Raw genomic sequence first — 27,286 nt, forward strand, 5'->3', positions numbered from 1 at the left:
TCGCGGTGGAAATCACAGTTTACGTATCAGAGGACTGGTCGTCCTCCAGAGCGGTGGTCCCTCATACAAACTGGCTTAAATAATAAATACGGTGCTATGGGGGGTCCTGACCCGGACGTATTAAATATGCATAACCACTACAGAGGAGTGAAGTAGTGAGAAACACACATACACACACACACACACACACACACACACACACAGAGGGAGAGAGCTGTACTCAACAAAACAACCATTATACATGTACCTCTTACACTTTGTTAGCCAAATTTATCACCAGTCCCCCAACACACTTCCAACAGTGTGCACGTGTGTGTGTGCGTGTGTGTGTGTGTGTGTGTGTGTGTGTGTGTGTGTGTGTGTGTGTGTGCATGTATTGACTATGTGGCACAGCATTCTACTGCTTTCTTTCTACTTCCCTCCATCTCTCTCTCAAACAAACTATCGATTACTATTTCAACCCGCCAATCTTTCTTTAGTCCTTCACTCCCTAAACAACACCCACCACCCTTCCTCCTCCCTCTACTTGCTCTCTCTAACTCTGGTATTTCCCAGCGAAGCCCCCCCCCTCCTCCCCATCTCCCCTCTGCCCTCCTTCTCTCTTCCTCTCCCTCCCCTCCTTTCTCCCCCTCCTCTCCTCAGATGGATTCTTCAGTCAGCCGAGTGGAACTGGTGCGGCTGCTGGAGAGATAGGCAGAGAGGCAGAGAGGCAGTGCTGAACAGACGCTGGGTCAGAGCGCTCAGTTGCTTCAGACAATCACAGGGTAGCAAGAGAAAGACACAGGAAAAGAGACAGAGAGAGAGAGCGCCACACAGAGAGACTGAAAAGAGAGAAAAGGGAGGGAGAGACAGGGGAGGGAGGTAAATATGTGACAGGATGTGGTTTCCCTGAGCTTGCAGAACATCGGTATACAGGCATACTTTGAGCATGACCTAAACACACCGAGCTTACAAGTGTGTTTGAGCTCCGTTAGGTGGCGAGGGGGGAAGACGAAGCAAACCGCTGTAACTGCTGCTGCTGCTGCCGCCGCCGCTGCTGCTGCTGCTGCGTCTGTAGAGCCGACAGACGTTCAGGTTTCTCTGTTGCCTGCCGGAGGATTGTGTTTCCCTCAAGCCAGCCAGGATCCGAACCCGTCCTCCATCCTCCTCTTTGTGCCGGTCTCCTTCCAAGTAGAATGTGTTTCTCCGCTGGAAGCTCTGGTCCAGCTGCTGCCTTCGCCTCCAAGCAGTGAACTTTTCAACGAGATTGTGAAACAGGTAAGTTTGCTTTCCGTTTCTGTCTGTTTGTACTTCCCCACAGATGTGGTACTGCACTCCCTGGACAGCAGCCACAGTAAACTTGGACTGCGCGGTAGCAATTGTTTACCACAGAGAGTTGATTCATTAGACGACGCCGCAAGCCACAAGTTTGGCTTCTGAGCAGTGTGTTCGACAAGAAGCTCTAAATCCACTGCTACCACACACACATGTTCACGCATTCACATGCTGGCAAGCACGCACGCACCCCGGCCATTCATCATGCACATCAATAGGTCTGGTTGTTTTGAAGTCACATGCGTGATGGATGGTACAGAATGCCAAAAATGTCTACCTGGATCCAATCACAGACCGAATCCTGACAGCATTTCAAGATGTGCCCGGCGTACAGTATCACACCACTCCCACTAATGAGGGGAGAGGCAGGGGAGTGTGTGATTTGTGAGCTTCTGTACTGTATTTATGAAGGCTAAAATTTTGGGTTTCCCCTCTGTTTTTTTTTTTTTTTTGTCTTTTTTGTGCAGCATGCATGCTGATATGTCCCTGTCCGTCTATACGAGTGCATGTTTACATGCTTAGACTATGTGCTCCATTACATGAGTTCATCCATGCATGCGTGCGTGCGTGTACGAGACAAGGAGGTTTAAAGGGAAAAACAAGTTGAGCGATGGCAGGAGGTGAAGGAGGGGCGGGGGGATGTCAGGGAGGAGGAAGACGAGGGCATGAGAGAGAGGAAAAGCCGGGGGAAGAGGAGAAAAGTGTGTGTGTGTGTGTGTGTGTGTGTGTGTGTGTGTGTGTGTGTGTGAGAGAGAGAGAGAGAGAGAGAGAGAGAGAGAGAGAGAGAAAGTGAGTGAGAGAGCTCAGTCTGACTGAACTGCTGTTAATTAGTTCCAGCTGGTGAGTTGTGGTGCGTCGAGCTGCGTTAACGCTCCAGTGTTGGTGGGTCAGGAGTTCTCTCTGTCTCAGTCTGCCTGTCTCACACACACCCACATACACACACACACAAACACACACACACAGATAAACACACAAAACACAAAAACATCATAAAAAAAACACCCCAAAGGCATACAGCACTGTAAACACAAACACTGAGACACACAAAAACAAGCGTAAATAGACAAGAAGACACACAGCACATATATGTACACACATGTAGCCGAAAAACACATAACACAACAGATGTAAGAGACGCACACACACAAATAAGAACACAAACACACGTTTAGACTCACTGACCAAAGCACACTGTACATGCACACTGTACGCACAAACACACATGTGCACAGAGGAAAAAATGCCATGTGCTCCATGTCGAGTGTGCACATCAAAGGGTGAACGCATGAAACATACAACGAACACATGCAGTACCACACGTGCTTACATACATACACATGAGCACATAAACACACGAGCGCACATACAGACACATGTGAAACACACACACACACACACACACACACACACACGCACACACACGCATGTGTGGGGAAACACCTCCCCATAGAAACCCCATATGTCTGCATCATCCGGCTCGGCTGTTGGAAACATGGAAGTGATTGTGGTTTCGGCTTCGCTACGCTACATTGTCACTTGGAATCATTATGCAGGGCAAAAGGTGAAGAAACCATTAAAGGGTTAATTCACCCAAAGGACAGTGAACGCATTTTCTTACTTATGTGTAATGATATGTAGCCATGCGCATAGTTTTGGTTTCATTTGGTTTAATAGATCCATCTCTGTGATTTCTGCCTCCAATTTCAATACAGAGCTGAGTTACACTGAAAAAATGGCGCATCACTTTCTAACAAGGCATACATTATGAAGGGTTCTTAAGTTGTACTGATTTACCCATGCTGTATTCATCTCTTATGAGTCATTAATAAGAACAATGTATGAGCTAACAGGCTGTGAAAAATCTCTCTGGCTGGTGTTGCTGTGCTCTCGCTCCAGTGGACCGTTCAAGCACATTGGGACCAAAATCCTTTTATTAAGAAGCTATAAAAAAGGTTCAGAGTTTTAAGATCAATAAGTCTGTCTTAATACAACACTCATGTGTAATCATTGGGACCCTGATGGACATGGTTTTGCAGAACGTAGCAGTGCACACATGCAGTCTGAGTGCATGCTGTTTGCCTGTGATTTCTATATTTGGTTTCACACCTACAGTATGTACATGGAAATTGATAGTCTGCCCTGTTAGCCCGCTGGGACAGTAATGGGAGAAAAAATGGGTCAAATACAGGACTTTCAGCCAGAAGACTGGGGTTCAAGTGCTGTGTGAATCTAAAAGTCAAGAATGACTTTTTATTTCGAGACTTAATTATTCATTTCTTTGGTCATTGGCAGTTTGGTTAGGTGTAGGCAACAAGACCACCTGGTTAGGTTTAGGAAAAGACCACAGTTTGGGCTAAAACAATAAGTCAGCGCTGACTTTTGGGTTCACATGGGACACAAACTTTCTGGCAGGAAGCCCAGAAGGAAAATTTCAGCCCAAACAGGCTTAGGTGTCCAGCTGCTGGCCATCTATTGATACAAGATACCACTCTAATATCAGAATACAGACCCCCGAGCTGAGTACATTTTTACTGTTGGACTTAATATATCTTTTTAGTTGTCATTTAGTTGTATATATTTTCCAGTATAACATTATGATGGTCAAGGTAAAGGTCAGGTAAAAGTCATCTGAGATCTACAGGGAGTCTGGTTAAGGTTGCAGCTCAACAAGGAGCAAATATATAAGTGTATCTTTGTAAATCAAAGATCATAATCAAGTAAAAAATATTTCTATTTAGAGTTACAATTAGCGCTGAGGTCTCCTGTAGGTTTAATCTTGGCAATGGTCAGGTTTACAAACAACTTTTTAGGTTGTGGCTTTGCTCGCTTATCCAAAAAGTGATGAGAAGATGCAATGCAAACTGACGGGAGTGCGCATCAGACACACAGTACTGTGTGTCCCAGGGCAGAGGGCTTTGTCCCCTTGGTGAAATACCAAGTTTTTAGGAAGTCCCTGTAATCATTCCTCGTGCTCATACTGGCCGTGAAGCGGTCCCTTCTTGCTGTAATGAAAGCGACAACATTCACAGCCCTTGTTCTGTGTAAAAATGCGTTCTAAAGTTCAGCTGAAGATAAAATGAGGCTTAGCCAAATCAAGTGGGTGCTTTCCAAAGTTAAGCTTTTCAGTACAAAATTCCATCTTTTTGTTTCACTGACTGTGCTTCTGTGCTGAGCTGCAGCGGAGGAACTGTAACACAAATAAGGGATTTTGTATTATAAAGAGTGTAACTCTCAAAGATAACCACTTGATCCGGCTAATACACACTGCTGCAGTTCCTGAAATCTTCCTCTGTGGTCATACAAGGAAGGAATTACTTCATGGCCAGTATGGACGGAGGATGATGACTGATAACTCTTTCATAGGGGCGAGTATCATATTAAGATAGGCTTGAAATACGTGGATGTGTCCTTTGATGACGACCTTTAGCATGTAAGGGCAGATCTGATGGATTGTTGTAAAAATCTTTCACTCCATTTAATTTATTAGCATTTAGAATTGCAAATGACTTACTAACCTTTGGTGACAGCTTACCACAAACTGAAAAACTAGAGAGTCTTTATTAATGACTTTATTAACATTTGCTCCACATAATTGATGTTTTTTTTTGAGAAACTGACCTTTATTGCAGATTTATGACTCTTTATTTATGACTTATTAGCGTTTAGCAAGGATATCTCAAACCTCAGGCACATAAAAGTATCCGCATTGCACAATTTGATGTAGAAATGAAATGAGAAAATGTTTGTAATTTGTGAAAATCTGTCAGCGTTTTTCAGATGTTACTCGTTTACCGTCTGAATCCTTCCTTTCAGCCATCAGTTTGTGTGTTTTCTGAGTCCGTGTTGATTTTCTCTCTCTTCAGTCTTTTAGCAAACATGTATTTTAATCAACTTACGTTTGCTATCTGATCCGGGCACAGTGAATCCCCCTGTGTGGCGTGAAATTTGATTAAGGTAATTGGCAAGTGTAGGCTTGTGTAAACCATAATGTGTACTCCTCTCCACGCTGTACATACAGACAAACACCCACAGACAGACACAACAAACAACCAGAACATTCTATACTCAGAAAAATTTGGGATAAAGGTGGTTATTTTTACATTTCATTGTCCTCCACAGACCCCAAAGGTTACTTCTACTCTTAAAGAGTACAAAAATTACTGCAGCATATAAGCATCTGTATTTTAGAGATATTCAGTGCTTAATTCCAGTTATTTTTTTGTGCTTTGGTGCATCTTGATAGAAACTCTGGTGTCATTTGTTGAACAGAAATCAGATTTGGCATCCTTATTGGCAGGAATATTAACTTTGGGCAGTAAACATGGCTGAATGAATAAAGCGTGAGTTTTGCAGTTCTCACGACAGGGTGTCATCTTGATCGCAGCCTCCACTGCCAGTCTCACATCTTTTCCCTCTGAAATGTTCAGTTACAAGATCTCGGGCAAAGATTATTCTCCCGCACTCCCCTGTTAGGTGACAGTGATCGTGCTTTTGAAGATACTAAGTTATTCAAGCCTCTGGCATTGCCCTAGACCTGAGACGGCATATTAGGATGAGTCCTCCAGGCGAGACGGAAAACAAAAGAGCCAATATTCAGCCAGTTGTGTCGTAGCTTAGCCTCGAACCAAAGAAGAAGAAAAAAGAATCCCCCTTGATATTTCTATAAAGCAAATTGACTCCTGTTGTAATGGGTGGTCAAGAAAATTGCAGCAGTATTGATTGGGTAATGTTCAACACGGACATGTCGATAGGGTGTCTGAAAACCTAAGAACTTGGCTTCGGCTGGCTTTAATAAAAAATGACCTGCCTGGAGCAAGTTCACAGAAAGCAATGAGTCACTCACGGGAAATCTCTTCAAACCCCTCCGTGTTTTAGAGAAAAATAGCAAAGAGGGCAACCAAAGAATCTTCTATTTTTAACCAAGTATTTTTCTCTCCTGCTTCTTGAAATGACAAACAATCCCGCTTTCACCATATTTCTTCGGCTGCAGTTTGAAAACAACCAGCGTAGTGTTTGTGCAGATCGGCCCGAGATAATTTTTTGTTCCTCACTTGTGAGAACTGTACATTTCCCAGCGTGGATAGATTATGCATAACAAATCAAAGTCATGACTGTCAAAGACATGCGGGGGGGGGGGGGCAGGAGGACACGAGCGTTTGCTCCTGCACATGGAGGAGAGGAAAGAGGAGGAGGAAGGGAAAGAGGGGGCCGGTCCTAGTGATGAAGAGGAGTGAGAGCTTACAGCGACCAGAAAAAGAGAAGAAAGAGAGAAACTGACAATGAAAGAGAAAGAGGTTGAGAAAGATTGGTGCCTATTATTCCCCTGAGCAGGGAATAGTCATAGAGGGGTTGGTTCCCATGGCAATAGCTCCCTCAATGCGTCCGTGTGTGTGTGTGTGTGTGTGTGTGTGTGTGTGGACGGACTGTAACTGGGCCTTGAGACTGTACAGAGAGACAAGGTTGGCCGAGGCCGTAGCGAACCGCGGAGCCTCCCGAAGCCTTGAAACAGCGGAGAATCTCAGACAGACACCATTGTTTACTGGCCTGTTCTCTCCACCTCACTCATCACCCCTCGTCTTCCTTTTTTTTTTTTTCTTTTTTGAGTCCTGCATGCTTGCCGTTATGTATCGTCCTTGGGCATTCAAAGCAAATATAACAAATTCAGTGAGTTGAAAAAGCAATTCCACCTTCGGCACCCCTGGTCTCCTTGTGGGGAGTGAGTAAGGGCTCAGATGTGGAGATGCCTGTGTTTAAGCTTTTCTGCAGCAGCTACAATATGAAAATGTTTTGGGGGCGTTTCACATTATGACACATTCTGAAGCTTTGTGTCCTTTGTGACCTTTTTACAGTAAATCATGATTTGAGCATTGTTACCAGTGTCCCATTGCTAGAGGATGTAACTCTAAACGTAAGACCCCTAAAAACAACTGCCTGTTCTGATTCATGACATTCTGGATGTTACGCTAGCATGAAACCATAGAGCAGCAAAGAAAGTGATGCATTTTTCTCTTGGTGGTAAACAGTGGTGCTACTGTTCCGCATATGTCTCTCAAATCACAGCAAAGACTTCATGTTTGTTTACCGAAGCCCATCAGATGTGAATTCTGACCTTCAGGCTGCTGCTATCTATTGTTGTCACATCGAGATTTAAAGGAATAGTCCAGCAAAATGTTTAAAAGATCACGTTTTAAGTATAACAGGGTTCGAAGAAGCCCCTCATGCAGCATAATCTACTTCTTCTCTGTCCTGTGGCCGAAAAGTCATATTTTTACGATGGCTGAACGATAAAAAACACCCCAATAATAATGTTGCGATTATTTTGACAGATATTGTGACTTTAATGCAAGTCACGATTATGCCTGCCTGCCAGGGACTGTATCTTTAACCACATGGACCCAACCTACCTTTCGAGCCTTCGGGTAGATCGTACTGTATTCAAACCAACTTTCTTTTATTGGATTACATCTTTAAGCCAGTTTGATTACAGGGATCCTGTAAATGGCATATACTGTACATGTAGCTGCACACTGTAGGCACTCTCTTTAAAGGTTACAGCATTAACATCCTGCCTCTCCGTCCATTGTTTTTCTCTCTCTTGGGTCCCTCTTTTTTCCATCCTTTCTGTCCTACTTAGGTGAGTATTCAAGGTAGGAAAGACGGAAGGTATGAAGGAAGGAAGGGAAGAGTGGGGGATTTCCAAATGGAGTGGGTTAATGTTTTCAGCTGACGCCGTCACCCGAAGCAGCGGAGAGCAAGGCCGAAGCTCAGGGGGTTAGTGAAGGATATTTCGACCGGACATAAAGCTATCGGACACAGCGGCTGTGTGTCCTGTGACCTTTCCTCAAAATAGGCTTTTTGTAAGTGCTTGTTCCAGCAAAACAACTCGTATGAGCATTTTCTTCTTCGCCAGCTCAGCGGTCACACCGAACCTGTTTGCTTCAGTTGAGTCAAACTCTGTCGCCCACTTTAGTTTGGTTGGTGTGAGAAGACCATTTGAACTCTGACGTGGTTTGTTTGTGGTGTGAAAGCAAAGCAGATCAAACGCAGGATTTTAGATGTTTTAGCATCGATTCAAATGCTAAGCTATTGTTGAATTCATGTGGTGATTTATGGAAGGTAATTTGGTAAAAATGGGAACACGTGTGCATGTCAGCATGAGCGTGAGGATTTTCCCTGATATACCAGGAAGTAAAAACGCTTTAAAACATAAGTCTGTTGAGTGTGTGTCAGCCCGTCCTCACCAGAAAAACAGTCGAATATGTCATCTGTACAACTCAGTAACCATAGGCTGTATAAAACATGGACGTAGTCTCCATGACAGGTTTCTGAAGTGCCATTGTGAAGCTCATTGTCAGTGACTCCAGCCGTCACCATGATGATTATGCGTAACTTTTTAAACGAGCTCCCAGCTGCGTATTGGCCCTTGTGTATATTACTGAAATGAAGCTGCTTACTTCAAATGCTCAGATGAAGACTCATATGTGTTTTTCTGTCGTGATGTGAGCCAAACAAACAAGTGAAATGTGAGTGTTGTGTCTTCCTTGACTTGAAAACTTGGGATACGAGCTACCTTCTCATATTTTCTGGCATATGCTCACTGGATTTTCAGGTTTAGCACTCCACTGAGAATCCCATTGTTGAAAAGCAAAATCCTTTTCCAAGACAAAATCCCGGAGTTGGAGCTCATCTTTGTTGCTGAAATGCATTTGGTCAGTAGATCCATGATCCCCCGGCCAACCTCGACCCCTTTCTTGCTGCAGTATGTCATGCTCTTCAGTCTTTATTACCCTCCTCTCAAATTCCATTTCAGACAGACCAATTCTGTCATTTCTTCTCCAGAGGACACGACCGCAGGAGTTTTCTTGTGAGGAAAACATTCTGGAAACATGGCTCATTTGAAGCATTTCAACCAAAAACCACTGCTGTTGTTTTCCCTGTGCGGTCACTCTTGTCCTCTCATTTGGTGACGGCCTCTCTAACGTCTCTGCCATGGAAAACACTTGACTCTCCTCCTCACAATAAACTATGGATGATACTGGACTGGCAGTGCCCAGCACCAAATGCAGCCCAGCGCTCTACTTGTCAGATTAGAAAGATCAAAACTCAGAAAAAGGGTTGATAAAGTGCAAGAGAGAGAGAGAGAGAGAGAGAGAGAGAGAGAGCGGGCTTAAAAGGGAGACTACATGGAGAAGAACACAAGAACACAGTGTCCTAATTAATGTCTTCCTCCATTAATCCACTCTGAAGCTTCCCATGCTGCTGGGTTTGATCTCAGCAGCGTTGCTATCAAAGCCTTGTAACATGGTCTTGTAATATGGGGAAGATCTCAGTCAGACAGCATTAAGGAAAATCATTCAGTGCTGTTGCTTCTTGTCCCTGTGATGTCTGCAAGTGCAGGAGGGATTCTGTAAATCACCTTCCGCACTGATGTAAACGGCATGACTAAAACGTTCAAATTCCTCAGTCGAACAACTGCACAATTTGAAGCCCCACAAGTATTTTTGTATGAGCAGTGGATCAAATGACTGCATCATGTGAAGGCTCGCACTTCTAGGGACAAACCCACAAATAATTATCACTCAAGTCTGCAGCTCTACAAGCTCTTTTTAGCCTCTTTTAGCTCATTCATTTAGTTTTAACTGCCTAGCACAAAACAAAGTTAGCAGCTAGCTAGTGTGCACAGCAGAGCATTTGTCATACAGAGCCGGATATTTCTTTTAGGAGTTGATGGAAGCTAAAACAGAGGTAAAAGGAAAGTGAATATTGAGCTAAAACTTGTTAGGCAGCCAGAAAACCAGCTCTAAATGATGCTTATGTTGCTCCAAGTCTTCTGGGTGTGTAAATAAGCAGTAAGTTCACAAGGTATAAGGTGCAATATGCCAGGAGTTTGTGATTTTCAGTCTGCAGTTTAGATCTTCTGCCCAACAAAATCAATGACTTCAGCTTTAATGATGTGCTAAATCCCCGGAGAAGTAACAGGCAGTGACCTCAGTGACCGATGTGATCGCAGAAAACAAAGCAGACCTTGGACTGACATACCTTTGTTGATTGACAGATGGAAAACATGGAAGTGAAAGACAAACATTCAGCACAATACAAAGTGCTTAGGGATGTTTTGGTTGTTAGGGCCAAAGCTAAGTGCATCCCAGCTACAACAAAGCATCTGAACTTCAATTTGGGCTCATGAGGAGGGAATCTCATCGAATAAAACCTCTTATCGAATAAAACCTCAAAATGCCATTAGCGAGAGACAAAAGACAGAACAAAATGGCAAGAGGATCGTTGCTAATTCAGCAAAAGGGAAATCAATGGCCCTCTTCCTGTTTTCTCTGTAGCTACCCGGCGTCTGTCTACCCCGTGAAGCATCCCCGCGTCCCCGCCTGCCAATCTCCTTAAAAAAGCAGGGTGTTGAGGACGAGGCGGGGCTGCGACTGCCCGGAGCTCCCGCCTCCGAGGAGAGGTTCGAGGCAAGAAACGGTGACTCAAAAAATCACAAACATTTCACATTTCCTCTGTCAGTTCAGCTCTAAAAATACTCCTGTTCGCCTCACATCGCCTCCTCTCGGGTCTCAAGGAGCTATGCAAATACAAACCCCTCCATTTTTTCGCTTCCACTTTGTTTTCCTTCCACACCCCTCCCTCAACCCCCCCCCCCCCCCCCCCATCCCATTGTTCTCAATACCTCTTCTCCAACTCTTGTAGACTACATGACAGAGCCTCGCCTTCCCTCTTGTTGTTCCCACTCTCTCCAGGGTAGGGGGAGAAATGATAAAAGCTATTTACAAGTAACTGTAGGCAACAGCGAAATTCAAGACTTTTTTTTTTTTTACCCTGTTTTCTTTGATGGCAGAGCCGTTTGTGATGCTGCGTGCTGAACTGCAGCACAGTGCAGCGCAGTCCTGAGTGACAATTTAAGGGCGGACTGAAGCGTGTTTAGGGACTTCGACTATGCCAGCCTCTGCACATTGTGTTTGGCTTTTTTTGTTCTTGAAAACGGAAGCAAGACATCAGTCCTTCTTGGCATGTGCTGAGAGGCGAAGACTCCTCCTCAGTCCATCTCGAACACGTACAAACGATTTAGGAGGCTTCTGAAGTTTTGAACACACGAGCCGAGGGGCTCGCAGCACACAGGGCTCAGTGTGTTCTGGTATTAATCACAAGTCCATCAGCCTGCGGTCCATTGTAGGGTGCTGTTCTGAGGCTTGTAGAGATATGATTGTGATGCGCGTTGAGATTCATAAAACCCAACAAAGACTTTCATGTAAGTGCCACTGGAAACACTGGCTTTCATGACAACCGTAATGAATCTCCAGCTTCATCTCTCACTCTGTCTCCCTCGCTAGTCCCTCGTAGTGTGTTGATCACCCCTTTTCTATTCAGCAGACTCTAATTGCGCTCTCTTTTTCTCTCCACACTCTACTTGCCATGCATTACCCACTGCCCCCACCCGCACACCCCGTTTCTGACGAACAATCTCCAACCCGGCCACCCCCATTTCCTCTTTCTCCCTTGATTGATTCTCACCTTTTCCATTCTTGCCGTTCACCTCATTAACAGAGCCCCCGTCTGCTCGTTTCCTCATTCACCTCCCACTCCTTCCTGCATCCCAGCCCCCACGCCCCGCCTCACTTCCTGTCCTGTCTTCTCCGGAGCGGCGGCCGGCTCGGATTCGCAGTCTCCGGCCAAGGCCCTGCGACGTTCTGTAATTAGAAAGGAGCATAATAGAGAGGGCTCCTCATCAGCCGAGGTGGAAGGGGGCGGGGAGGGCGCCACCGCCATCCATCCATCCATCCATCCATCCTTGAGTTTAATCAGTGGCACACAATAGGATGTCACCTGCTCCCAGACGCAGCCGCTGCTGAGAGGCAGTGATGCTGTCACAAACCATTTGGGGCGAGGCGGCTCTTTAAGGCCTCCTCTTCCTCCACAGTTGTCTGTGGTAATTTGGTCTCCCTGGGAACGAGGGAGAGGGAACCCGTGAAAAATCAAGCTCATTTAATCATGCTTATTTATTTATTTATTTACAGACGCTTATCCCGCATGTTCTTCTTTATTGGTTTTCCCTCTGAAATCCCAGAGGAATCACAAGTGCATGATGTTTGCTTTCATGTATGAGTGTATACATATCTGTGTGTGTACAGTATGTCACAGAGAGGTTAATCCGGCCCTTAATCAGCCAAACCCAGCGAGGGAAAGCAGAGTAAATAAGTATACATTTACGCAAATAATCCAGTACTTTTCACATTTTATATTATTTTCAGCATTTATCACACTCGTTGACCCCTATAGCGTGATCACTTAATAAGATATGCAGTGTAGCAGATTAAACGATCAATTAATCATTAAGAAGAATTCATTAATATAAATATAATGGTTCCATTCTCCTTAAGTTCTTCCCTTTTTATGCTTACATGAAATTTTCTGCTCACATCTTTACACTTAAGTATAAGTCATTCATACTTGGTGTACATGTAAAGGACCAAAGTGGTTTTTCCTATTTTTGTCTTTTTTAAAAAAAATCATGTATCGCAGCAAACCACGCCACTTTGATTAAGAAATGTACTTTCTCCCAGACACCGATCAGCTTTCATTCGTGCACACTTCGCTCGCTCATTTACTCCACACACAGGTGACGATGAAGCGCTGTCTTGGTGTGTTTTGTCCGGTTGGCAGGGTCCAGGCAGAGGGAGACAGACACACTGTGGAGCCATGGGCTGCGGCCTGCGTAAGATGAAGCCGACGTCGGAGGAGAGCAGTCCAGGGAAGATTTACTCCACCCTGAAGAGACCGCAGGTGGAGACTAAGATGGGCGTGGCCTACACCTACCGCTACCTGGACTTCCTCATCGGCAAAGATGGTACGACATGACTTTCTACTAATCTGTTTAGAAGAGGTGCTAAATAATCTGTGACCTTTATTGTTTTTCATTGACAGCCTGCTGGAAGTTTACCTTTATATGTTTATATATGTATATGACCCACAATCCTTTTCATTTCAGTGTTTATTCCAGGTAAACTATAGCTCACCTAGTTGAGCACTAAAAGCCAGAAATGTCAGCATCGCAATAGTTACTATTGATCAGAAAAGCCTACACCGCTCTTCTGCAGATGTTACAGTCATTTTGTGCAGTGCAGTCGTAAAGTCTAAATTATTGCCCCTTCCATATCCACAATGATATGATCAGCTCAAGGCCTTTAGCATTCTGCTGCATCATACCTCTGTATGGTAAGACAGCAGTATACCTCACAAGTTTTGCAAGGGGCTGATTTGCACTGCAATCTACGACTCGGAGCTGTGTGTAGTATTTTACTGAATAAGATTAATCTGTCTGCTCACCCTCTGAGATGCCACTTTACCTGCAGGAGAAAAGCACGTGGAATCAGATGCAGATCACTCATTTATATGGAATAACGGCACACTGGCTGTAATTTTCATCAGGATTTTCTTCTAATGATGGAGTGCTAATTAGCGTCTGCTCCCTGTATAGCAGCCACTGTTGTAATTTCTTTTCTGACAATTAGTCAGTCATGCTTTCACGTGGTGCTAATGATATAGAATTTTCCAGCCCAATCTACGCTAAACATCCTGCTGGCGGCCATCAATTATGTATGGCACGGAGTCCCACTCACAAGCAGGGCCATGCAAACAAAGTAAAGGGTGGTCCGCTGGGTCGAGAAACTGTTTTGCTCAAGGTCACAGGTTTGATCCTCGTAGAACTATGTTAGCTTCAGTTAGTGAGATACTGGGCCGACTGGCTCTGCGCTCTGACCGGCCTGGTGAGCTGTAAACACGTAAACAAGTTAACTGTGAAGATGTTGCTGACAGCCAAACTGAGTCTGAGGCTCCCTGTGCTGTGGATGAAAATATGGAAATGAATCAGTTCCCTTTCAGAGATAGCATCCCTCAACTGATGCACACAGACATAGATTACACACACACACACACACACACAAACACACACACGTTAGGTTTTCATCACTTTTGGGGACATTACAGACTTACATTCATATCCTGGACACTTACTCTAACCACTACCATAACCACTACTTGCCTAACCCTAACCTTGACCCAAGCCTAAAATATAATGATTTACATTAAGGGGACTTGCATCTTGTCCCCATAAGGAAGGCGAGTTCCCACAATGTGACTATGGAAACATGTTTATGTCCCCACAATGTGAGTAATACACACACACAGAGAAAGAAAAGGCCGGCTGAGCCCCCTCCTCTCCTTCCTCTCCTCAGTCTGAGGTGTTTATGAGATGGGAGGTGGGTGTTGCTTCCTGAGATGCCGAGATCTAAATTAACTGCTTGGGGGATTCTTTGTGTGTGTGTGTGTGTGTGTGTGTGTGTGTGTGTGTGTGTTAATGTGTATGGAGGAGCATTAATGTGTGTTTGTGTTCTCAATTTATTTTCCAATAAACGCAGTTGATTTGCCAAAAAAAAGGCTGAAGTTTGAGGTAAACTTTAACATTTAGATCAGTTTTAGGTTGAGTTAAGTTTGTTTAAATCAGGTTGTACTGGATTAGATTAGGATAAATTGTTAAGCTCAGCCAGTTTAGATTCAGTTAACTGATAAACATTGGCACAAACTGCTTTTGGCCACTTTTTTTGATCTGATTCTCGAGAATTTATTCAAATCAGCTACATTTTTATAATGACTGCATGAAATATCTGCATCGCACAGCTTCATAGTGAGTTTCAGATTATTGTTTAGTCCACAACTTCCCTGTTTGGTTCACTCTTACTGCTCTCATAGCAATGTGCTCGGCTGCAGCAAGCAGCTGTTGTCAGTGATAATGCTGTAAAAGCTCACTGTACACGACCTGCTCAGCATCAAACAGCAGACAAACACAGTTCAGCCAGATATTTCCCTCAGGAGTTGGTAGGGACCAAAAACAGAGCTGGAAGAGAGTGAATATTGGATTTACATCCACCAGGTGGCCACAAACAAGACGGATGTGGGGGTTTCTTTGGCCATTTTCTGCCTTATTTAATAGTGAAGGCTGAAGACAAAGAGCAAAGGCAGGGGAGGAAGGAGGGGAAGGGGAGGCGGGTGGGAATCGAACCTGAGCTGCCGCTGTAAAAGCACAGTAGACACTCCACCAGGTGAGCCACCACAACGAGCAGGTGTTTGCTAATGACTTCACCCTATCAACTTAAAAGATGATAATGACGATAATAATGTGTGTTCACAAATTGTTCCGACTGACCTCAAAAATTATGTTATAAAGTTTATCTGTAGGTAAAAAAAGACAACACATGCAACAAATTCAGGTATTTCCGCCTGGAGCAGTGTTTATGTATTGACTCCCAAAGCGTTTGGTGCAAATTGGCATGGGTGCATGCTGATCCTTGTCCACCTCCGTAACATGTTCTGCTTGTCTGATGAGACACAGTCAGTATGTTTACATGCATACAAATAGGTTGTTTACCTTGAATTTCCAGATTAAGTGTGCAATACTAATGAATTCGCAAAGCACCTTAACACAACCAATATTCCTGAGGCTGTTTGTTGTAACAGGAAAGCCATTTTGCTAATCCAACCCCCCCCCCCCCCCCCAAAAAAAATAAACCCCCGTCCTCTTCTGCCACTGTTAGACACACCACTCATTTTTCAGACTCGTCGCTTCGCCTCCTGTTCACTCCCTTGACATTTTTTACCTTGCATGCAGAATTAAAACAAAGAAAGCAACTAAAGCAAATCGATACCCAGAGTCGTTTAAACGAGTAATCCAGCTCCCTTATTTGACTATCAGTAAGATAACTTGGTCAGGGCGTTTAAATGACAGCTGCAATAATCCAAAGTATTGTACTGATTATAATCAAATTATTGGACTGCCTGTAAACACGCCGAGTCCTGTCAAATATATTGATTTACAAAGTAGAGTGTAACGTCGTCGGCCAACTCTAGCCGCTAAGAAGACAGACGGGGTTAAGGTCAAGGTAAATTTAAGATTAGGTGTAGCATTAGGATTAGATTAATCTTAAATATATCATGGGGGCCATTAATGTGAGAAAAATGGGACATTAATGAGCTCTAGGAAGGTTGTGTATATGTTTGTGTGCTTCAGGCCAGGGAGGAGTCGGGATGCTATATATAGCCATCACTCCGTTATTTCTGCTCATGACAGTTATAGCTGAAATGATGGTGGGAGGGGAGTTTGGTGGCGGCGGCGGGAGGGTGCCGGAGCAGAGGAGGGGGGATGGTACGGGAGATGTAGTGTGCAGCGTGTTCGCCCTGACAGTTGATTAGTCTCCATTAGTTTGTCAGGCTGACTAGACTGGATGGATGGAGGAGCTGAGCATCGTGGGCATCTGGGGGCCAGGCGGGCTTTTCCACCCACCCTCAAACAGGACCTGTCATTAGGGCGGGGCCAGGAGGGGAGGCAGGGGGTGCCTCCCTTTTGTCAAAGTGTGCGTGTTTGGCTTGTGGCCACATTATTATCTTCAAGTATTGTCTGTAATGGCGGAGGTTGGTACTTACTGTAATCACTTTCCTCTTGCTCAGTCTCTCTGTCACTGTCAGTCCGCCTCTGTCTGTGTTTCTCTGTTGTTCATCTCATAAAGTGTGTGTGTGTGTGTGTGTGTGTGTGTGTGTGTGTGTGTGTGTGTGTGTGTGTGCGTGCCTGTTTCTCATAGGAGCACATTAAGTTTTGAGAAATCAGAGTGTGTCAGTGCAGTCCCAGTGGCTGAATCATTTCACTGCATCAGCAGATTTTCAAGCTGAAGGGTTAGCGTGTTACTCACGCCTGTAATTACCTTGTCCCAGGTATGTAAGTGTAGGTTATGATTCATGTGTCTGACCTTTTTTTCTGCAGGAAACCTGTAAAATATTTAAGACACAGTCAAAGATTATGAATATGAAAATAGTCTGTGGTACAGCTGTAGGTCGTGAACATAAATCCGGATACTTACCACGAGAGCTGCGACAGGAGTCAGTCATCATTTTTTACATGACAACTGTCTCACAGCTGAAACAGGTATAGTACAAATACTAACCGTGTTTGAATAATTAGACCTATTTTTCTCAAACGGCGACTTGTGTTGCTTGAAAATGAACCACTCGTTCCTCAAAGGTACCCTGTGGAGTTTTCTTCTATTCAGTAAAGGCTTACATTAAAGGCCCAATATGTGGATTCAGGGGATCCGCTGGCAGAAATGTCACATAATATTCACAGTTATGTGTTCATTAGTATAAATACACCTGAAAATAAGAATAGGTATGCCCGCTACCTTAGAAAGAGCTCTTTATATCCACAGAGTCGGCCATGTTGCTCCAGTAGCCCAGAACAGACAAATCAAACACTGGCTCTGAAGAGCGCATGTCACTAAATGCTGCACGTTGGACCCAAAACACACCGTGTGTATCCCTGATTCATAACAAGCATGTTGAATATTTTCCTCCTCCAAAATATTTGCAAAGCTGACTTGTTTACATCTATGTTTGCTGTTGTCTTCTTCCTCCCTGCTTTTTGCTGGCACATCGCTACTTTTCTCGGCGTGCTACCTGTCAATCATTGAAATAGTGTGAAACCATGCGTGTGCACAAGATACAAGTAAAAATGTCATACTACAAGTTAAAAGGACCATGAGTAAAAATCTCTGCAGGATGTCTTTAAAGCAAAACTCAACTTTTAAGGAAAGAAGTAACATCATCTTCCTCTTACAAATAAAAGTTAAATCATTAGCCTTTCTTGGTCTGCTGTGACCAGTAACTCATGTCAGCAAACTTTAGAACGATATTGCCAGTTAGTTTGCTGACTGTATGACTTTTCCACTAATTATCAAGCTTTGGGAGAGCTGTAGAACAAAGAGGACACGACTGAACAGCCAGTCAGCATTACAGGAGCAACTTGTAGAGTGAGAGGTGTGTCGTATGTCTCATCCTCCTGCTCTTATTATTATTGTTATTAGGTTAGTATTAGGCTCTGTAACATGTCACACTATGCCAGAGTAAAACAAAAAGCAAACATGCTCAGCCAGGAAGCATTTGTCATTTCCTGATTGCGGTCCCAAGTCTCTAACTGTCAGTGTGATGTTTTTAAAGCAAGCGAGGCAATAGAATATTGGAAAATGGAGAGAATTCAACATGACATGGTGATGTGAAAAAACGACCATGCTGCTTGTATTGTTCAGGAAAAACTTTAAAGCTTGAGGAGTAATGATTGCATTAATTAATGAATTAAAGAAATGGATCCATGTTTGTTTGATCCTGTAAGCCAGTTGAACAGCATCAGAAACAACTACACCGTCATAACAAAACAGGAGCAGCTGTGAGAGGAACTCTTTTTGTTATCTTCTAATTCAGGAAACATTATCACTGTCACTGTCTAATTTTGCATGATAAGAGAAATCCTTTCTTTAAAAAAAATGAATGTACCAGCGGAAACACGCTCTGCATCAGCATGTTTTTTGACTGGGAACAAAATTGAGGTCTTTTTGCTTCCCCTCCACCCTTCTCTTCTTGGGAAATATGCCCTCATGATGTTCTCTTCACTGTGACTACCGCACTGTGAATAATGTTTGTAATAATTTCTTGCCACAGCGTAAGATCATAGCTTTCTGCAACTGCCACCATAATGGCCCTGCAGGCTACTAACCAGCCAACAAATGTACAAAAATAACACCTTTCACTGCAAACAGTGATGAAAGGAAGAGTAAATCGGCAGAAAGCTGTCGGTAATGAACCTCCTCTGCACTAAATATCTGCCCACCAGTGAGTTGTTGCCTCATGTTGCTATATCATTTTGGAGAATGCGCTGAGCTTCATGGTCACTCTGCTACCATTCAATCTCCTCTGAAAGAGCGGCAGAAAAACAAAACGGAGAGTCTGTTTGATATTGAGATCATGACCCTACAGGGAGCTGAGAAAGCGCCTCGCTGTTGCCGTGCTAGATGGTGTGGAAAGAAGCCATTTCATCGTAAACACAGGCGCAACAGAATCAGGGATGTGTGGCGTGAATCTTATTTCCCAAAATGTGATTTTGAAACGTTAAAAATGTCAGGAGGAACGAAAAAATTGAAAGCATGCTCGACACGTCGCGTCTTCTCGGCAGGTTGGGAATTCGGGGAATATAAAGATGTCGCCCTTGACATCAAAGCCGGTGTGAGGCCTGCGCACACACACACCTACACACACCGAGGCCCAGACACACACCGTTTGATAACATCTCAGGAGCCAGACACGTCATTTATATGCAAAACCCCCAGAGCCCCAAGTCCCCTTGTTAATATGAGCTGTAGCGGTGGCGGCAGGTGAGTGACACGCAGGAGCAGCCATCCCCCTTGTCACTCTACTCAGATATAAGACCGAGCTGCAGGAGAGGTCAGCAGGAACGCCGTGCGCCAGAGTGGCTTTCCGAGGGGAGATTAGTCCTTGGATGGCGGGGGAGCCGGGATTTATCCCCTGGCTCCTCAGCTTGAGAGGTGGAATTGAATCGCAGTTATTGAAGGGGAGAATGACATTGAAGGCTGAATTCACGGTCATCTGGTTTTTACATTATATTTCCATTATACTCTCGCTGCCCAGGGTGTGGCTGCACGGCTCAAATCAAAACATGATTGTAAATTAGATGCAGGCCGAAGTGAGCTGAATGGGAAATGTGTTTCTGATGGTCTGAGAAATCGAAACGGGCAAGTGGTGATTATGTATTGGAAAATACTGAATTAATAATCCGACCCTCTTTTGGAGCAGGCCTGTCACTGCACAGCGAGCGCCCCTGATGAAGGTATTCACTGTGATTACCGGTAAATTGTGGAATCTTTGCGAAAAGCGCATGAAATATGCATCAGCTGCCGTCCGAAACGACACTACAAATTCAGACTCGTGTCACTGCTCCTTGTTTCTGCCTCCATCCATAGTTAGTGGCATACTAAGTGGATGCTACTTGTATTGTTTCGAGCCAGTCAGGCAGCAAAATGCCAAGCCATCGTTTGCTGAGACAAAGATGTCTGAGCAGCATTTTAGGCGCGTGGCAGAGCCAGAGCTCAGCAGGTTCCATTCGTTAAGCTTCAAACGGCTGCAACTGCTGACAAAGTTTTCAGCGACAGGAAACAGCTCAGTTCCTTCCTCTTTCTCCCTCCCCGTCTCTCGCTCGGCAGCGTTTAAGCTTACCTTTTCTTGTAACGCTTCGTATTCTGTGCAGACTATTTCCTGTGTCTGAAGGCTTTGTTATTGCCGTCAACTGAGCTCAGCCTCAAGTTTGCGGTGCATGCGTACGTTGTCGCTGCAAATGCAATTTCGCTCGCTCAGAGAAATGTTCTCATGATTTGATTCAGGTTGTTCAGGCCCGAACGACCAGTGTGTTGCAGTTGTTATTGCGTGAGACAGGATGTTAGGAATGTAAGGGGGGGGTCAGAGGGTCGGGGAATAAGAGGAAAACAAAAAGAAAGCAGACGTGTAACATAAAGTTAGATTCAGAGACATTTTTAAGTTAATGGCAAATCTCCAGAGGCCTTTGGATTTTAATCTAAAGTCTCTTGAGATTCCCGACATTCCAGTCATGACTTTCCAAACAAGCTCGTCGCCACCCGTCAAAGTGCCTCAGCACAGTAACACATCCTGAGGCTCTCTGGTTTTTGTTTTTGAGATTCAGATTCTGCATGTGGGTGGGGAATCTGTGTGCGTCACTGGATGAGTGAGTGTCTTCAAGAGAGAGGAAATGAGAGGGAAAAGATAGAACGCAAGACAGAGAGTGTGTGTGGCGTGTAGGTGTATTCGGATGACACGTCTTTCGACTCTCGGAACATCCGCGTCTGCGCCTGTGTGCGTTTGTCTGGTGTTTAGGTGTGTTTGCACACTGCTGTGTTTTATCCAGCCTGCCTCCTTATTGCCTCTTCTAACGTGGCCTCCGTTGTTTTGCTGCCTGCCTGACAGACAATACGCCCGAGCGCCCCCTCAAAGCTTTATTGGCTCTTATTGCCATCTCACTCAGATCCAATATGCCAGTATTGATTGTGTTGAAATGCAATCAGGGTCTCCACAGCACAGGAGCAAACAATCTAAATTTAACAAAACACCTCCGCCGGCCTTCGGCCCAGCCCTGATAGCACCTCCCAAAGAGGAACAAATGTATTTATGTGTGTGGAGAGAAATAGAGGATCTTTCACGCGGTCACGGCTATTGTTAGATGCTCTTCTAAGAAGCCTGTGAGGTCGCACAGGCGGAATGTGCAGGAAGTGACCTCAGCCTTGAACTCACTTCCTGTCAAACTGGGCGGTCACAGCGTGTTGTCAAAGCAAAAGATGCTTCTGAGTTCATCGGAGCTCAGATGTCAGTTAGCGGACAAACCGTCACACATTAAACAAAAACGTAATTCGTGTGTGCGAACTCAGACAGAGCCGCTGTTAGGTGACATAAAATATAAACAAGTTTGATTTTAGCTTGAGGAAAATGCCTACTTGACATTCCTCCAGAGGTTGTGAAATGATTTTATGAGCTCGAGAGCTCAGACAATTTTCTCAGCTCATATAGGAACCATGTGATCGCTCAGCTGAAGTGAAAAAAAGAGTTATGAGTTTTCTCCCAGCTGCCACTATGTGAATAACTATGATTTGTCTGCTTGATAATGAAATTCTCAGCTGCCTTTCCACTGTTCTAAGTTATAAATTGCTCCTCCTGTAAAACTCTATGTCCTTTCCAAATCAATTTACACGCAGGTAGGAGAGGCTGCAATTTGTTATGAAGTGTTAGATATTTGTTTAAAAATGTCATGAATTCATTTTGGGAAACGTGTCGCAACGGGAAATTCAGCAGTCGCCAAAAAACACGAAAAATCTTTCTGTCCTCAAACACACAACAAGAGCAAGAATGACTTATAACATTAATAGTAAGCAGTTTGCTTTTCACTTTCTTTTAACGGCTGCCATCAATCATTCTGCGAGAATAGGCCTCGTTTTTCAGTAGCAGTTATCTCAATCTGAAATGAAAGTCCTCAGTTTTCTAAAATACGCTGACAACAAAACAAAGGTCTGCTCGGATGAGGTTTCGTGCACGCGCAGGAGCTTTTCCATTAAGTCTGGAGATAACGCTGCTTACGTGTTGGCTTTGTGTGCGGCGTCCTCACCGGGGACAACAACGTATTTAATAGAGAAGTGGGATAAAACTGTAATTAAGAGGCACTGCTTTTAGCATCTGTAAAATAGGCAGCAAATACATACAACCTACATCCTCTTTGAATGATTTGACTTCTACACTCTGGCTCGGTCAGTTTCTGTCAGCGTTGGATAGATGAGAGACCCCGAAACAGCGATTTAGAGATATCCAAACAGTGCTTTTGCAGACAGTTGTGGTTGTCTGTCTCCTTCTGCCAAATCTATTCCCACTCCCATTAACCAGCTCCAGCTGAGACTTCCAGGCCCTCTGAAGTTATGTGAGAACCCTCCCACCACTCTGGACGTGTTAGGAGTTGGAAGGCGGACATTTTTCAAAAGCGTGTTTGAAGTTTCCTCTTGTTAGTGTGAATTGGCAGAAGCGGTGTGCCTCTTTTCTGCTGCACCAGCCCGCTGCTAGACCCTCCTTACTCAGACGTCGGCTCTGCGGTAAGGCAGCTCACGGCATCGATAAGTGGAAAAAAGCAGCTGCTTTAGTTAAATCTAAGATAGAAAATCATGGAATATGTTTGTTGAGCAAAGCCAGAATGGACTCGTTCTGAAGCTGCACTGATGAGAGCAGCATCGTCAGACGGCGTTGTGAGTCATGCTTCAACCAGCTGCGTTTGCGGTGGCCTCATAGGCCTTTAATGTAATGTGATTTCACTCTTGCAAGCATGGACTAACAATTTGCCCGAAGCTGCTGTCAAACGGGGATAGAGACGCTTCAAACCTGCTTGTGTTTTCAACCTGTCGCATCAAGAGGTGGCATCCAAAAACAGGATACTGATTGGGGTCAATTTGTGTACATGTTACACTTTGATTGCACTTACACCCACGCGGGATGCAGAGTGCGATTCGTCGGTGTGACAAATTTGCAGTCATGGAGGAGAGACAAGGTAAAAGCAATCAGAGTTCACCGTCCCCAGCTGCATCACGGACATATAATTCTCTATTCTGCTGTGATGTCAGGCGAAAGCACCCCGATAAGTAGAGTTTATACCGCATGATGATATATATATAAACTCACTGTGCAGAGGCTGTCACCTGCTGTGGAAGTCAACTACAAGCCGTTGTGCCAGCAGTATGTTTAAGGCATGTTTACAGATTTTCACTGTAAAATACCTGCATTTCTAAAAGGAAAAAGTCTTCAAAAAATGTAACCCTGGTCCCCAAAGGTTGCTTCTTGTCACAAAAGATACTGACCGTCGTAGTTTACAGCAATTTGCAATGAGCACAAGAGAGAAAATCTTGTCAGAGGAAATTAAAATGAGCCTCTAATTATGCCCCAGTAAATTCCCACAATTTAGAATAATAATCATAATAATAATGAGTTTGAAATGTGCTTTAGAAACTCATTTGCAGGTGCAGATTTTGCTTTGTTTCACTCCTGAAAACAGTACGTAATGACTTGGACTTTCTGAACTATGAACAGCCGTTTGTGTGCAATAACTGTGTGCATCTCTTTTCAGTCTATTGTTATAATCGTAGACAAAAGGCAGAGACAGGTGTCAAAGAGGCACAGTAGGTGGTTAATTATGAAATAGATATCGCACACGTACATTCACTCCATCATAATTACACATCCGTGTCATATTTCACTTGGATGTCTGGCTCTTTGGGTCCACCATTGTTTGCAAGGATTCAAATAACTGTGGTGGGATGCAGCTTCGTATGAAGAGAGGCCACCTGTTGCTCAGCAGGGTCCCCATCTGGAGGGAGATTGAGGTGCGGGTGCGGGGGCCGCCTATAATTTGACTTAATTGCTTCTGAAGAGACTGGGTGATGGATTAGCACTGGTTTTTATTAGCATACGCTCAGTGTCTGGTTCCCAATGGCCCTCCAGTGCAGCCCAGTGAAACTCTTAATTGTCTAAAACCATCCATCCGTATTCCTCCGCCTCCAAATCTGAATTAGAATTAGATGATATATTGTTTTAGCATGTAAGGCTGAGTTTATTTTTTTATTTTTTAATAGTGGTGTGGCTCTAAGGATGGCAGTTGGGTCTTCTGTCTAAACTGAAATATCTCAACAACTATTGGATGGACAGCCATGAGGATGAATCCTATTGGCTTTGGTGATCTCCTGACTTTGTGTGCAATGTCTCTACAGCTATTGAATAGACATTTTTGTTCCTCACAAGATGAATTGCTATAGTTCAGGTCATTCCCTGACCTTCCATCTATAACGCCATCATCAGGTCAAAATGTTAAATCATCCAGTACTTTGGTTTATGACCAAATACCTGCAAAACTAATCATTCTCACCAGCCTATATTTTGTGTTTAGTGCTAATTAGCAACTGCTAGCATGCTGACATTACATAACACGACAACATGACCATTTAAAACATTCTACCTGTGAAACATTAGGATGTTAGCATTGTGAGCATGTTAGCATGCTGACATCAGCAAAGTACGGCTTCACAGAGCTGCCACCACAGCTGTAGGCTCTTAGTCTGGATATTGATCACTGATGTCTACCTGCTCAGGTACTACGGATAGAAAATAGCAATTTGCTAAAACCTGGTGTGTTACATCTCCCCTTGTTATAGATAAGGTTAATATTTTTCTGTGCATTGTCCTGTTTAAATAAAGATACATGAAACATGTCATCCACATCCCATATGATGAATGCTTGACATTAAAACAGTCTACGCTTGCCAGGAAATGTCATCCTTGTAGTTAATTGAATTTCTCTGAAACAGATTCTTTATGTTTAGTCTAAATCTTTAAATGTCTTACATCTCAAGGTCACGTGGATTGGACAGGTGCCTCCGACTTTAAAGAGACGTTAACCCCAAAAGAATTGAATCAGCTTTGTTCTCAAACTGAAGAGTTTTTTGAAGGTTGTGGGAGTTGTGAGAATGAAGTGAGATTATATAACATTTGAAAGAATAAATAACACAATCATCCTCTTATGAATGAAAGTTGAATTCTTAAGCAATGAAACGCAGCTTTGTTCAGTCCATTAGGGATTTGTGTGTTGTTTTGGGGCCTTACTTGGTCGTGCATCTTATGCTGCTGACTTTCAGAGGACTTTATTCCTTCTAAGCCTGCGTTAACACCTGACTGAATCTGTGCTATGTAAATGATTTGGTTTCAAATGGAAGGACCCTGAACCACTTCAGTGATGTTTCATTTGCAGTTCCCATGCACAGTGTGGCAGGTGTTACCCAGAGAACGTGTCATTTCACAAAACTGGATTTTGTAATTGCTACAGCTCATTATAAACAAAAACCTCCTTTTACATTTGGACCACACCCGCTTTAGCAGTAAATACCTGAAGGGACGAACTATCTTATTTGTTGGCGTATCAACACAGTCAGACAGTTCTCATTCCCAGGTCATCAAATATGTTCTGTCACAGTGTCTACAAACACACTACAGCATCTCTATGAGATCAGGCTTATGAGATCGGAGTGAGGTGATGCGATACGAAGAGCAAAGAAGTTTGTGTGCAGAGGCGGTTGGGGTGGATGGATCGGTCAAGCACAGGACTTTCGCCTAGGAGATTGGGTTGGTGTCCCCTGAAAGTCAATGTTTTAACCATTTTAACTGACATTATGTAAGTAAACATATTTATTTGAGCCCAATCCATGATCTTTTCCTAAATTTAACCAAGTTGTTTTAGTGCCTAAACCTAATCCAATTGTGTCCGTTTCACTACATTAACCACGTGTTAGAATGGCTTTCTGGCAGCTCAGCCGTCATACAGATATTAAAGGGTACTTTGCATGAGACGCTGAAGGCCGTGACAAAACGTTGTCGGTATCTAACGACTTGGGAATGAGAACAGGTTCACATAATGTATGTCTCTGCTGAAACCAGCTGATCTCTACCTCACAGTCCCCCCCCCCCCCCCCCCAACTGCTGCACAAAACAGGAGCATTTGCCTCATGCCTTGTACAGCACAGTAAATACATGATGGATTAGGGGTGAAGGTATAGCCTGAATAATGGGGAAACCCTCAATATTTCACGGTCAGACCCTATTCTTGAAGATGTGGAATAAAAGAGGAAGATAATCCAGAGCTCTTGGGATGGTGTTTAGAGACTCCAGGCAGAAGAGGCCCAGATACCAACTTTAAACTGCTCTGCTCTGCAGCAAACAGGTCACCAGAGCCCTTGTACAGTTTCACAGTCGAGAGCAATTTGCAAGCCTGAAACCATTTCACACTTTGTTGTTATTTTTAGGCTGACTCCTTATCTTGTAAGTGTGGAACAGACTGACTAACAGTTGGTGGAGTCTTTGAAGGAGGAACATATTTAGTGTTACACTGTGGGTTATGGGTGTCTTTGATTTGAATATCAGTGGCAGTTTTTGTGCATTTTGATTGACCAATGCACATTGATGAATAAACACTCTGCTCTTTGTCCGCGAGCGGTCCATCACCTGCACTGTGATTGCTGAGACCTTTACAACAACGTTTGTATCATGAACTCTTCTTTTCAGTTTTCATCACCCACACGCTCAAAAGTAAAGCATCACCAGTAGAAAAGGTCTGAGGTACAGCTACTCTGCCAGGGAGTAAATGTCTGGCTCAGATGTCAGAGGAAAGAGGGGAGTGTGACAAGTGAGCTCCTACATGCACAAGTACTCAGATGTTTCCTTGAATCTAGATCACGACACATCCAGTAGTAAATTGTGATGTCCCAGAGCTCCCTTTGACACTCCTGATCACACCCACGTTCGCTTTCACTCTACCATGACACTGAACTTCCCCCAGCCAGGTAGTTTGGACGAGCTTTCTGCTACCAGAGTATCAGAAGTGACAAGTCGGGTTCTTCTCCCGTCAGGACTCCGGTAGTAATTGAAGAGGCAAGCTCACAGCTCTCGGTGCAGACATTTCAGCGGGTGAACTGGAGGAATGTCAAGAGCT

The 27,286-nt window shown here is 44.1% G+C and overlaps 1 protein-coding gene across 2 annotated transcripts in view; it reads left to right on the plus strand.

The window, feature by feature from the left end:
- Positions 1 to 657: 657 nt before the first annotated feature.
- rftn1b (raftlin, lipid raft linker 1b) overlaps positions 658 to 27,286 on the plus strand; it is a 97,843-nt gene continuing 71,214 nt past the window's right edge. Inside the window, exons 1-2 of one of the 2 annotated variants that reach the window (XM_076737346.1) lie at positions 658 to 1,257; positions 12,988 to 13,171. In XM_076737346.1, coding sequence (XP_076593461.1) covers positions 13,024 to 13,171 — 148 coding nt within the window. In that variant the 5' untranslated portion in view covers positions 658 to 1,257; positions 12,988 to 13,023. The remainder of the gene's footprint in view (positions 1,258 to 12,987; positions 13,172 to 27,286) is intronic. The other variant, XM_076737347.1, reaches the window with a different exon arrangement.

Source organism: Chaetodon auriga, chromosome 8, assembly GCF_051107435.1.
Source record: "Chaetodon auriga isolate fChaAug3 chromosome 8, fChaAug3.hap1, whole genome shotgun sequence".
NCBI lineage: Eukaryota > Metazoa > Chordata > Actinopteri > Chaetodontiformes > Chaetodontidae > Chaetodon > Chaetodon auriga.